The 13,630-nt window shown below is 39.5% G+C and overlaps 1 protein-coding gene across 1 annotated transcript; it reads right to left on the bottom strand.

Moving 5' to 3' along the window:
- Positions 1-6,086: 6,086 nt before the first annotated feature.
- On the bottom strand, positions 6,087-7,625 carry LOC126733048 (putative UDP-rhamnose:rhamnosyltransferase 1). The gene has a single exon (XM_050436164.1). The coding sequence runs from the start codon at positions 7,575-7,577 to the stop codon at positions 6,186-6,188; it is 1,392 nt and encodes a 463-aa protein (XP_050292121.1). The 5' UTR covers positions 7,578-7,625; the 3' UTR covers positions 6,087-6,185.
- Between the last annotated feature and the right edge of the window lie 6,005 nt (positions 7,626-13,630).

Below are 13,630 nucleotides of genomic sequence, written 5' to 3'. Positions count from 1 at the left end.
ATGTATGTTTGAGAAAGAAATAGAGTCTTTATACATGTTATTTGTGTTTATTTATATTTTTGGGAAGTGCTTAATCTTTACAAGTGATTGAGGTATTTAGATGTATGTGAAATTAAACTTGATATATGAAATAGTAGAATTTTGTATTTTGCTATTCTACCGAGGTATTATTTTTAGGTCTCTTGACATGTATATTTAATTTTACAAATTAAAAATTATAAACCATAAATCTTATGTTTTCAGCCTTAAAAGTTCTTTAAAAAAAAAAAAAAAAATACTCCTAAAAAAAGGAAAAAGGGAACCAAATAGCAAATATACACATGTTAAAAAAAATCAATAGGCATGTGGTGGCAATTTTAGGATCTAAATAATTATGGTTATTTATGGATATGTCGGATTACAAATTTTTTTCTTCATTATATATATATATATATATATAGGCAAAGTTTAGAGAAAGTTTAATTAGAATTTGAAATTAAAATCCAATTTTGCGTCATGTGTCTAAATTTATAAGAGAACCACACTATAATTATTCACTTAAATTTGTGCCATGTGTCCACTTAAGTTTTTTAATTTTTGTGTCAAGTGAGTTAATGAATACAAAATACTAAGAATTTAATATTAATGAACTACGAAATTAAAAAAAAAAAAAAAAACCAATTACATATACTCAATAAAATTCACCACACAACAAAAATCTTCATATGTTCTATCTTTTTAAATATTAGAAAAAAAAAATGATCATGAGTAGTATTAAATTTAGATAGGAATTTTAATATGTGACTAATTACGTTTACTTTAAAAAAATTGACTAATTATTTATATTTTTATGATAAAAATTGTGTTTAATTTTAAATGTATATATACGTATGCATGTGTTACATGCTATTTTTTTAATTATTTGACTAATTATTTATATTCTATAATAAAAATTGTGTTTAATTTTAAATGCATCCATGGGCTTACATGAGTTATATGTTAGTATATTCTAAAAAATGAATACTAAAATAGTATTTAAATCATATATTTGTATGGATTTTTTCATTTTTTAGAGCGAGCCTTATGATATTTTTGACCATATTAGTAGTTCTAAATGTGCAAATTTTGTGAGAAAAAGTGTAAATCTCAAATTGAGATAAATGAAAAATATATTGTGGGGACCGGCCCAAAATAACAGGCTGGGCCCTGGGCTTGTCCGAGGATGCAGCCTATTCGAGGAGCCAGCGTGACTCAAGCAATCCGTATTCAGACCCGCTGGGGCAAAGAAAACATGTCCGAGGAGTAATTTCTCCTCGGATACTGAAAATCTGGAGCAAAGGTACATCCAAGCCACTACAGCCTATCTTCTAAATATGTAAAAAGGAAGGAAACCCGAAATATCTCAGCAAAAGCTGCCACCACCACATTAAATGCATTACAACTACTCTCCTGACCGCATTAATGTGGAGAAGACCCCTGAACAGTGCAACCTTGGCTACTATAACTCACAAAGAACTGAGAGAGGTGTCTGATGGGACAGGTGCTCAAGTGAGGGTTTGGATGATCAACAAGTGTAAAACCCAGATGACTGGAAAGGGCCTATATAATATGTAGAAGTCCCCCAAGAAAAGGGGACAAGAAAAAAGAGGAGAATACTGTAGCATTAAGAGGAATCCTATTGCACTGATTTGTATCCATTAATTAAGTTTTTAGCTCTATCATTCCTGGTGACCTTTCGACACAGTGGCATTTGTTCTTGTTCGTGTATTCCCTTAACCCATGCAACAAACCGTTTAAACTTACTTAAACCAAGTTCTTTAGTCCATACTCTACAAGAATCCATTGTGTTGGACTTTTTGGACCAAGACTTGAACAACAAGGATTGGGTCACCAAATTGTTCCCCTACATATATGATACTAAGCAAAGCACGTGTGATAAGGTTAATAGTATATAATCGAAATTTCAAACATGATAAACGACGTGGTAGATGCGACTGTGGGCCACCCTCGAATGAGCTTCCTGGACGCCTTCCAGGGCTATCATCAGATACCACTAGCATTAGAGGATCAGGAGAAAACGACGTTCATGACACCCGTCGGAAACTACCACTATAAGGTGATGCCTTTCGGACTAAAGAACGCAGGGTCAACCTACCAAAGGATGATGACCAGAATGTTCGAACCGCAGCTAGGAAAGGTTATTGAAATCTATATAGACAATATGGTAGTAAAAAGCAAGGTGGTGTCCAAGCACGTGAAAGACCTGGAGATCATCTTTGGCGTCTTAAGGGAGCATAAGTTGTGGCTCAATGCTTCCAAGTGTTCATTTGGGGTCTGGTTTGGGAAATTCCTAGGCTATATGGTAACCCATAGAGGAATAGAGGTAAGCCCAGATCAAATCAAGGCGATTAATAGCCTACAGGCTTCTCGGAATCCGAAAGAAGTGCAGAAACTCATTGGCATGATCGTAGCGTTAAACCGGTTCATATCACGATCTGCAGACCGATGCCGACCTTTCTACCTCTTAATAAATAAGTGGAAAGGGTTTGAGTGGTCGGAGGATTGTGTCCTAGCCTTCCAGCAACTTAAAGAATACCTGTCGCGACCACCCATTATGTCTAGCCCTGAGGCGAACGAGGCACTGTTCGCATACATAGCAATAGCCCCTCATGCTGTAAGCTTGGTACTGATACGGGATGATAATGAAATACAACGACCAGTATATTACGTAAGTAAATCATTACATGAGGCTGAAGTGCGCTACTTACCATTGGAGAAAGCAATTCTGACAGTAGTGCATGCCACGCGAAAACTCCCCCATTACTTTCAGGCACACACGGTCATTGTTCTAACCCAGCTTCCCCTTTGATCGGTGCTCTGAAGCGTCGATTACACGGGAAGAATTGCCATGTGGAGTACACTCTTGGGGGCTTTTGATATTAAATACATGCCTAGGTCCTCTGTAAAGGGTCAAGTACTCGCTGATCTAGTCGCAGAATTCGTTGAGCCTTCTGTGGAAACAGTAACACAATGGGAAAATATGGATGGAAAATCGGTTGGCATAATCTCAGCTCGAGAAACCTCGCGTTGGAAGGTCTATGTGGACGGCGCGGCCAACCAAAAAGGATCCGGGATCGGGCTAGTTCTGATATCGCCCGAAAGTATTACCATTGAAAAATCGATAAGACTCAGGTTCTCAGCTACAAACAACGAAGCCGAGTACGAGGCCTTGCTTCAAGAAATGATGATGGTTCAAAAATTGGGCGGAAGGGCAATGGAAGCATTCTAGGACTCCAAATTGGTCGTAAGCCAAGTGATGGGTGAGTTAGAAGCTAGAGATGTTAGAATGCAAGAGTATCTCGGTCGAGTCAAATGCCTGCAGTCAGACTTTGAATCCTTTAACTTGACGCATGTTTCTAGAAGTAGGAACACACATACGGATTCGCTGGCCACTCTTGCCACGTACTCTGCGCATGATCTGCCACGAATGATCCTGGTTGAGGATTTATGCCAGACAAGTTCAATCAGAAGAGACACAGCTCAGATCCATCAGATTAGGAGGAATCCCAGCTGGATGGATCCTATAATGAACTTCCTCAAAGACGATACATTACTGGAAGGAAAACTGGAGGCCGAGAAGATACGGAGGAATGCTCCTCGGTTCTGGTTGTCAGAGGACTACAAGTTATACCGGCGTTCCTATTCTGGGCCATACCTACTATGTATACACCCAGAGGAATCCGAGTCCTTACTTGAAGAACTACGTGAGGGGATTTGTGGAAGTCATACAGGAGGAAGATCGCTGGCGCACAAGGCACTTACCCAAGGGTACTGGTGGCTGAACATGCAGAGAAAGGCCCAAGAATATGCAAAGAAGTGTGATCAATGCCAGAGATTTGCCCCAAATATCCACCAACCGGGGGGAGTCCTTAACCCCCTCTCTAGCCCTTGGCCGTTTGCTCAGTGGGGTCTTGATATTGTCGGCCCTTTCCTTAAAGCAGCAGGGAATAAGCAGTACATAATAGTCGGCACCGATAATTTCACCAAATGGGTAGAGGCTGAACCTTTGGCCAACATCAGGGACGTGGATGCCAAGAAATTCATTTGGAAAAACATTATTACGCGCTTCGGAACCCCTCACACCCTCATCTCGGACAACGGTCTTCAATTTGATAGTAAAAACTTCAGGGAATACTGCTGCGACTTTGGGATCACAAACCGATATTCCACTCCTGCCTACCCCCAAGGAAACGGGCAAGCCGAGGCCGTGAACAAAGTCATAGTGAGCGGGTTGAAAAAGAGGTTGGATGATGCAAAGGGGAGATGGGTGGAAGAGCTACCACACGTTTTACGGACCTATCGAACGACGCCGCGACGGTCAACGAGAGAAACTCCTTTTTCAATGACTTATGGAGCTGAAGTCGTACTCCCACTCGAGGCCAGCTTCCCCACATTGAAATCTAGCACCTTTACCCCAAAAAACAATGACGAGTTACTGGGGAGAAATCTAGACTTAGCTGAAGAAAAAAGAGGAGAATACTGTAGCATTAAGAGGAATCCTATTGCACTGATCTGTATCCATTAATCAAGTTTTTAGCCCTATCATTCCTGGTGACCTTTCGACACAATAGCATTTGTTCTTGTTCGTGTATTTCCTTAACCCATGCAACAAACTGTTTAAACTTATTTAAACCGAGTTCTTTAGCTCATACTCTACAAGAATCCATTGTGTTGGACTTTTTGGACCAAGACTTGAACAATAAGGATTGAGTCACCAAATTGTTCCCCTACATATATGATACTAAGCAAAGCACGTGTGATAAGGTTAATAGTATATAATCGAAATTTCAAACATGATAATACGCATGAGTATTATAAAATAAGTAATAATGAACATGCATGTTATTAAAAAAGTAATATCGAGCACGCAAGTCGTGGAGCCAGTGTTGTTGATACCGTACCGTACCGACCGGTACGGCCGGAATATACTGTATCGGCCGGTGATCCGGTACGGTTAACCCCTACGTTTCGTACCGGTAAAAATACCGGCCGTACTGGCCTCGTACCGACCATACCGGCCAATACCGGCCGGTACAGAAATTTTTTTTTTTTTAAGTTTTGTAATTTTTGAATTTTTGTTAGGAAAGAATGGTAACTTATTTGCATTAACTTATTAGTTTTAGTATGCAATGGTAACTTTTAAGCTTTCTATTTTATTTATTTTTTTTATTTTTTTTCCCTTTTAATTGATACTAAAGTTTAAAACCATGAATAATTAGTTTTGAATTGAGGAAATGTTTTATGGTAAACTTTTATATTTATTATAATATATATATATATATATATATACAAACACATACATACATACATATATATATATATATATATTTATAAATATAAAAAATAGCGGTAAACCCGAAACGGTACACTGGTATTGACCGGTATCTAAAATATATCGTATCGATAGCCAAACCGGTACGGCCTCCGATACGGTATTGACATCCTTGCGTGGAGCACGTCCTCTATTAAAAATATTTGTAATAGGGAGGAAAATAATAATAATAATAATAATGCCAACTTACACTTGAAAAGTAACTCCACTAACTAAGCCTTCAACCAATTAAAATATAATACTTGCAGAAATATGCATCAGAAAAACCATTTGCGGAATCAATCAATATAACGGAAATGATGCTAGACATGGACATGTTGTAGTGTAGCGTGTAAAACTTCTAAAGCTCATAACGGTTTGTCATGCCGAAGAGGATATAAGTGTATAACTATACAACGAGTCATATAACTTGTTTCATCAACTAACTTAAACAACTTCAACTTGCAATTCTTCATAATTCTGTCTTCTCTTTTTGTAACACAAACGGTAAAACCCATCTCTTAAGGTTAACAAAGTCAGGTAAGAGCAAGAGAGATTTTAACAAATTCAAAAAAAAAAAAAAAAAAAAAAAAAAAAACAAACAAACAACAACAGAGACAATAAATACAAAACAAAACATCTGAGTAAAAGACACCCTCCATCTGGAAGATATTTCCAAGTAAAATAAATTTCAATGTATGATTGGACACAATCAATAACGATCAAACATATGAAAAACAAAATCATGGAAAATTGCTTATTATTATTATTAGCATTTAGCTTATTTTGATTACAGAGACAAGTCTAATTTGCAATCTTCAGATGTTTCAAACTTTTAAGATTTATTTTCAAGAAACTCAACAAATTTGTCTATACATTGGTACTGGATGTCCAAGTCTCCGAAAATGATGTTCATTTCTTTTGCTTTGTCTCGGTAAATCTTTCCCTTCTCATCCTTCATCACCAACCTCAACGTCTCAGCAACCGAATCCCTAGTAAATGACCCGTCTTGCTCATTTCTCGGCACTTCAATTCCTACCTGCTTCTCTTCCAAAAACCTTGCGATCAATCCTTGGTCCCCCAAGAATGGCAACATAACAAGTGCACGTCCAAATTGGAATGCCTCAGTCACTGAACTCCAACCGCAGTGTGTCAAGAAACCTCCAACTGACTCGTGAGCTAGTATCTTTAACTGAGGAGCCCAACCTGGCCAAACAATCCCACGATCTTTGGTTCGTTCCTCGAACCCCTCTGGTAATTCAACCGAGTCCCCAGCAACACTTCGCTTCCTTAGAGCCCAGAAAAAGGACAACCCAGATTGCTCAAGCCCAAGAGCCAACTCGTTGAAGTCTTCTTGACTTGGTTGAATTTCACTTCCGAGTGCTATATAAACCACAGACTCTTTCTCTTGCTTGTTTAGCCACTCAACAATTGTATCCCAAGAACTATCTTCGTTTTCTACTCTTTCTTGAGCCGAGGGTGGCAACAAGCCCACTGGAATCACAGGCACGTTATGAAGCTCTCCAAGGATATTCACCCATTCATTTTCGACTTCCATACAGGTTTTAACAGCGAAGGCTTGGGTGCCTGACATCACTGTCGCCAAACGAAACCAGTCCGAAACACCGGAAGCATTTTCTTCATAGTTCTCGAAGATTTTCTTTGCCTCAAATAGCCGAAACACAATTTTGGATGGGAAGGGGACCCATTTGGGAGAGACCGTGAAGTGTTCGGGCTCTGAACGTGGTTCTTGGACCTCCGTTATACTCGGCTTTGTTGGTCCAAAGAAACAAAAGGATGATGCATTGAAAATACTGAAGAAAGCCATGGAGATACGTAGCTTAGTAGCGATCGGTGGTAACCAGTAAGGAGCAAAGTCGTGAATAATCCAATCAGGAGCTGAAGATTCTAAAAAGTTAGATAAAGGTTCTTGGAGACCATCGTGGGCTTTCTTAAGGTATGGGATCATGTGGTATGGTACGTCCATGGTGGCCTCTGCGTTTTCTGGCAAGTTCTCTACATGAGGTAAAGGAAGTTTCACTAAAGTTATCAAGGGTGCTAAATGTGGAGGGATCTTCGGGAGGCGATCAATGTTTCTTGGTGTGGATATGAATGAAATATGATGACCCTTTCGGGCTATGAGCTTGCCAAGCTCTAAAAATGGGATTATGTGACCAAAGGCTAACCATGGGAACATAGCTATGTGAAGTTTCTTAGGCTCAGCCATTGTGTTCTTGGTGGTGGCCGGTGTTTGTGTTCCCAGTTTCTCTTCCCTCTTCTCTAAGATGGTTGATATATATATTTATATATAGGCGGTTGCCGGGGTATACGACTTTTCCTTATGGTCGTCATCATCCTTATTATTATTATTTTCTGACTCTATATGGGCCATTATGGGCGAGACGGCCCGAGAAGAGGAGCAACTTGCAACCATGGTGGACAACATCTATAAATATATATATATTTATAAAATCGAAATTTTTGAAACTCCCACAATTTTCAACATCATTATTTTAATTTAAAAAAATTTTAATTTTTAAAACTAAATAGTGAGAGAGTCCTAACAGGAGTCTCTTATATATATATAGGATTGAGTTGTTCAACCCTTCTCTGATCAATGATTTTACTCCTACTTGGACAAGTCCTATGTGGAGGAATTTATGATCTTTTTCTCTGTGAGCTTTCACGGCTGCAGGGGATAACAAGTAGCATGTTTCATACTCCTTGTTTATGTTGTAGACTTATTCTATAGTCCTAACATGGTAGTCTGTTCTGAAAGACTTTTTCAAGGACCATGATGATGACTTATAGACCTGGGTTGTGGGAACTTTGGGTATGTTCCAATCTCCTAACTTTTGATCTAGATCTGAAAGCTGGTACGACTCCAAGTTGATTGTTCCATCTTCTTGTGGAATCTCAGGGAGGGAAGTACTGCTAGATCTAATGCTGGTGGATGAGTCACTCCTTCTAAACATCCTATTTATCATTTTGGATTAAAAGCCTAAGAAATCAATTACAACCTAGACTACCTTTATCTTCCAATTTCTGGATCTATCCTTATATCTGAAACAAGGAGTGTATTGACGCCTTCTGTGAATAGTTACCTACTTACTGCCGCTCGGACGCCTTTTGTGGTGTTTGTTACTACTGACCGTAGCTTTTCCCTATTATTGGTGTTTACGAACCTTTCCGCACACTTATCCCTCAAAAACGGCTCAACGCCCTCCTGGCTAATGGCTAACAAGGGGAATATCGTTTGGTCTTGGTTCACACTCAACCTCGGTACTCTAGACTTACTGGGTAACAGACGGACACAAAACCGGACTTACTCTTAGACTTACTGGACAACATCCTTTCACAGAACTTAGCTTAGTACACATCTGCAACAAACTTTGGGTAAGAAACAAAGACAAGAAGGAAAAGATAACTGGTAAGTAAATGATTAGCTTAAACAGGTAATCACAAGATAATAAATAGTTTGAATGAACGGGAGGCTCAGCCTACCACCAAAAGAAAGAACAGTAAACATTGACTAAGATGAAGTAGTAGATGAAGAATGCAACATATGGAAGTGGAAGTGCTATCAGAAAATAGATGTAAAATAATGTTTGTTAGAGATAACATACTTCAAAGTAATGTATAAAAATAATGGATAACTATGGCGGTATCACCAGCCAACTTGATTGATAAAAATAATTACAGTAATTTACAAACACTTATGATCGGCCAACAAACTTGGCTCTGATACCAAAGGAGGGTAAGCTACAAACAAGGGGTGCTGTTCAGAGGGCACTGGGGGTGGAAGCATAGATAGGTTACAAGTGTAGTTCTAGTACAAGTGTAAACTAGGGGAGAAGAGAAGAGAGCCATTTGAGTTTACAAAGTATTTCTGAGTACAAAGTAAATTAGAGCTCTGAGGAAGGTAAGTCTGACCAAGCCTGCCTAAGACTGAGGCCAAGGATGCCTTTTATAGCTGGAGGGAGCCTTGGATCAGATCAGGTGAAATGCTTTTACCTTCAGGTGAATATCTTTTCAGCCGAAAGCAATAGTAAACTTCAATGATTCTGTCAGGGCACTATAGAGTGAACAGTAATTGGTCACTATTTATGAACAGTGTTTTGTCCCCTTGCTTTTCTGAATAGTAGTTCTGTATAGTGTTCTGGACTGTGCAGTGAATAGTAGCTTGTCGGCAACTCTGCTATCGCGGGTACTGTTCTGAATAGTAACCAAATTTGCAAATGTGGTTCTTGAGCTATTCTGGGGTGCCTGGAGTTGTTCTGGAGCATCCGGGAGCAATTCTGGGATCGCCTTAATCGCTATCCAAGTTGTAACCATCATAAGGATCCTGAGAGTCCTGGAATGGGTCAACCGGAGCACGATTGCATGAGGCTTCTAAAGAGGTAGGAGAGTTCTTTTCTGCTGACTCTAGCTGTTTGGATTGGAGGAGTAGCTGTTGGGCAAGATCTTTGAGTTCTTTACTAGATTTTCCAGAGATTTGGACAGAATCTAGACTTGACTGTGATCTTGTGCAATGAGCTATAGATTTCTGTACTAGAAGAGGAAAGTCTTTATATAGTTTGGAGATGGTATCAGTAGGCCTGAATTTATCCCAACATTTTACAAAGAATTCCCTATCGAGCAGATTTTGATTGATAGCATAATTCCACATGCTAATCCAGTGGATCTTGTATTGCACTGTCATATGCAAGATGGCTGGAAACTGAGAAGAATGCTTGTCTACCTGGAATCTGGAACTCCAGACCTATCCAAATGAGCCAAGAACTCATGGATACTTGCAAAGCAGAAATAGAGGATCTTCTTAAAAAAGGAATCATCAGAAACTCTAGGTCACCATGGTCTTGTCCAGCCTTTTATGTCCAGAAAAATGCTGAGATAGAAAGAGGTGTCCCTAGACTTGTCATCAACTATAAGCCCCTTAACAAAGTCTTAGAGTGGATACGATACCCTATCCCCAACAAAAGAGACTTAGTTAATAGGCTTAGTAAAGCAGTGGTCTTTAGTAAGTTTGACATGAAGAGTGGTTTTTGGCAGATACAAATCAGAGAGTCTGATAGGTACAAAATAGCCTTCACCACACCCTTTGGCCATTACGAATGGAATGTAATGCCCTTTGGACTTAAGAATGCACCTTCTGAATTCCAAAACATCATGAATGAGATTTTTAATCCATTCTCCAGTCATACCATTGTATACATTGATGATGTACTTATCTTTTCTGAATCCCTAGACAAACATTGGAAGCATCTTAGAACATTCTTCCAAACCATCAAAAGAAATGGTCTTGTTGTCTCGGCCCCAAAGATTAAGCTTTTCCAAACCAATATCAGGTTCTTAGGTTTTGATATAAGACATGGAGTCATCAAACCCATAGATCGTGCTATTCAGTTTGCTGAAAAGTTTCCGGATGAAATCCTAGAAAAGACCCAACTCTAAAGGTTCTTAGGATCCCTCAACTACATTTCTGATTTCTATCAAAACCTTAGGCAACAATGCAAGCCTCTCTTTGATAGACTTAAAACCAATCCTCCTCCTTGGACACCCACTCATACATTGGTTGTTCAACAAATCAAGAAATATGTCAAGATACTCCATTGCCTTAGAATCCCCTCAGAAAATTCCTTCAAGGTAGTCCAGATAAATGCCTCTAACATTGGTTATGGTGGCATTCTCCTTCAGCGTGCTAGTCTCACTTCCCCAGAACAGATTGTCTGTTTTCATTCAGGAATTTGGACTCCCACTCAACTTAATTATAGTACTATTAAAAAAGAGATTTTATCTGTAGTACTATGCATTTCAAAATTTCAAAGTGATCTTTTGAATCAAAAATTTTTGTTAAGAATTGATTGTAAATCTGCAAAACATGTTTTAGAAAAAGATGTTCAAAACATTGCATCAAAACAGATTTTTGCACGATGGCAAGCCATTCTTTCAGTCTTTGATTTTGACATAGAATTCATAGCCGGAACTCAGAATAGTATCCCTGACTTCCTAACCCGTGAATTTTTGCAGAATCCAGAACAAAATGTCCGGGAAGAAACCCGTACAACCCCAACCTCCCAAGTTGACTAAACAGCAAACCACTAGGAGTCCCAGTCAGGCACAGAACCCTGGCTCTTTAGTACCCTTTTCTAGTTCCCAAAAAACTTCACCTGTGCCACCATCCATTGTTGCCAAACGTTATTTGGTCTCTACAATCCCAAAACCAAATTACCAAAGGCCCCAAGGACAACACAATTATAGTTCTACTTTAGCTACACTACCACCCAAAGCTCCTTCTCCATATACAGTTGAAGAACCCTTTGGCCCGATTGTGCCTAAGCAAACTTCTTTTACTCTCCCTCCTAGAACAGGAAGAGCCACTTACATCAAGAAGCCTTTTGTCCAACACATCTCTTATATTGAGCCACACTTAGCTCATATAACGGAAGCATTGGTATTAGCAATGGAAGTATTGCCCCATGAATGGCATTTCCTTCCCAAAAGCCCAGAGAAGAACATCAAATTCTATAAAGGCATTCTCATTCAAGAAAAGTCTGCCAAAATAGAAGACATCAGGGACAGGAATAATCCTTCAATAGTCCTATACCATAAATTCATAATTTAGAGTTTTGTAAGCTGCAAAGATTGGAGACACCCCTCCACACTCAGAACACTTACAGTACTCAAGGGATCAGAACCCCTGTACAATTATTATGATTATATGGCTGCTTTTGAAAAAGTATTATTCTTCCAAAATGAAACCTATGACCACTCATGGTTCATTCAGTTTGACAGGAAATTCAAAGGACAGATTCCTTCGTGGTTCCTCAAGTGGTGGGAAATGTTTGGATCAATTCCACAGAACTTCCCAGAACCCCTACAGGACGCACTAAGATATTTCAGTTCCGGTAAGCTATAAACAAGGGGTGCCGTTCAGAGGGCACTGGGGGCGGAAGCATAGATAGGTTACAAGTGTAGTTCTAGTACAAGTGTAAACTAGGGGAGAAGAGAAGAGAGCCATTTGAGTTTACAAAGTATTTCTAAGTACAAAGTAAATTAGAGCTCTGAGGAAGGTAAGTCTGACCAAGCTTGCCTAAGACTGAGGCCAAGGATGCCTTTTATAGCTTGAGGGAGCCTTGGATCAGATCAGGAGACTGCAGGAATCACGGAAGGTGAAATGCTTTTACCTTCAGGTGAATATCTTTTCAGCCGAAAGCAATAGTAAACTTCAATGATTCTGTCAGGGCACTGAAGAGTGAACAGTAACTGGTCACTGTTTATGAACAGTGTTTTGTCCCCTTACTTTTCTGAATAGTAGTTCTGCATAGTGTTCTGAACTGTGCAGTGAATAGTAGTCTTGTCGGCAACTTTGCTGGTGCGGGTACTGTTCTAAATAGTAACCGAATTTGCAAAGGTGGTTCTTGAGCTAATCTGGGGCTTCTAGAGCTGTTCTAGAGCGTCCGGGAGCTGTTCTGGAAATACCTTAATCAGTATCATGGCCAGATGGGTACCCATCATAGGGATCCCATGGGGGGTCGTAGTCACAATTGTGCTCATGATACTTGGCATATTTATCACAAAAACCGCAGTACAGGATAGGTTCATAATCTGCCTGTTGCAGAACTAACTGTCTGGGTTCAATGTAGTCAATCCTATCTGTATGGAGAGCTTCAGAGTATGGTCTGGTGGTGAATACTGAAATCCTGCCAGTATTTCCAACAAAATGGTAATTCTGCCATAACTCACTGGTGACATCTATAATCTCATTATTGAAGTAACCTCTCCAGCAATCTGCAAGAGCTTTAGGGTCTTCATTATGGAGATAAGAGTCTCCTTCATACCAAGGACCATTATGGGTGTACCCATTGATTAGTACCAGATGATGCGCAGGTTGGACAGTCATCCAATTGTTTCTGTCCCATTGTGGGAGAGTACTCCAGCATCTGATGGAGACAAATGGACTCTTGATTTTTGAGACAACCTGTCGGACGATCTGAGGAAATTGGTTGATCTGGTCATGGCTTGTTAGCTTGATGAAACCATATCCAAACATCTGTGAAAGCCAGCTTGGATCTTCTTCAACGGACCAATCTTCATAGTTGATTATTAGGCCGGGGAAGGGATGTTTCTTTTCATAGACTCTGTGGCTGCTTCCAAAGTATTTTTCCCAGGTTTATAGGATGAAAGCATTATTAGTATCTTTTGAGTTTTCACCATAAATCGGGAAATGGGTGATGACCATAATTTTGAAATGCTTGAACCATTGGTCACATGATTCAG

Source organism: Quercus robur, chromosome 6, assembly GCF_932294415.1.
Source record: "Quercus robur chromosome 6, dhQueRobu3.1, whole genome shotgun sequence".
NCBI classification, from domain to species: domain Eukaryota; kingdom Viridiplantae; phylum Streptophyta; class Magnoliopsida; order Fagales; family Fagaceae; genus Quercus; species Quercus robur.
The sequence above is the reverse complement of the archived record's forward strand: the minus strand, read 5'-3'. Positions and strand labels throughout refer to the sequence as shown.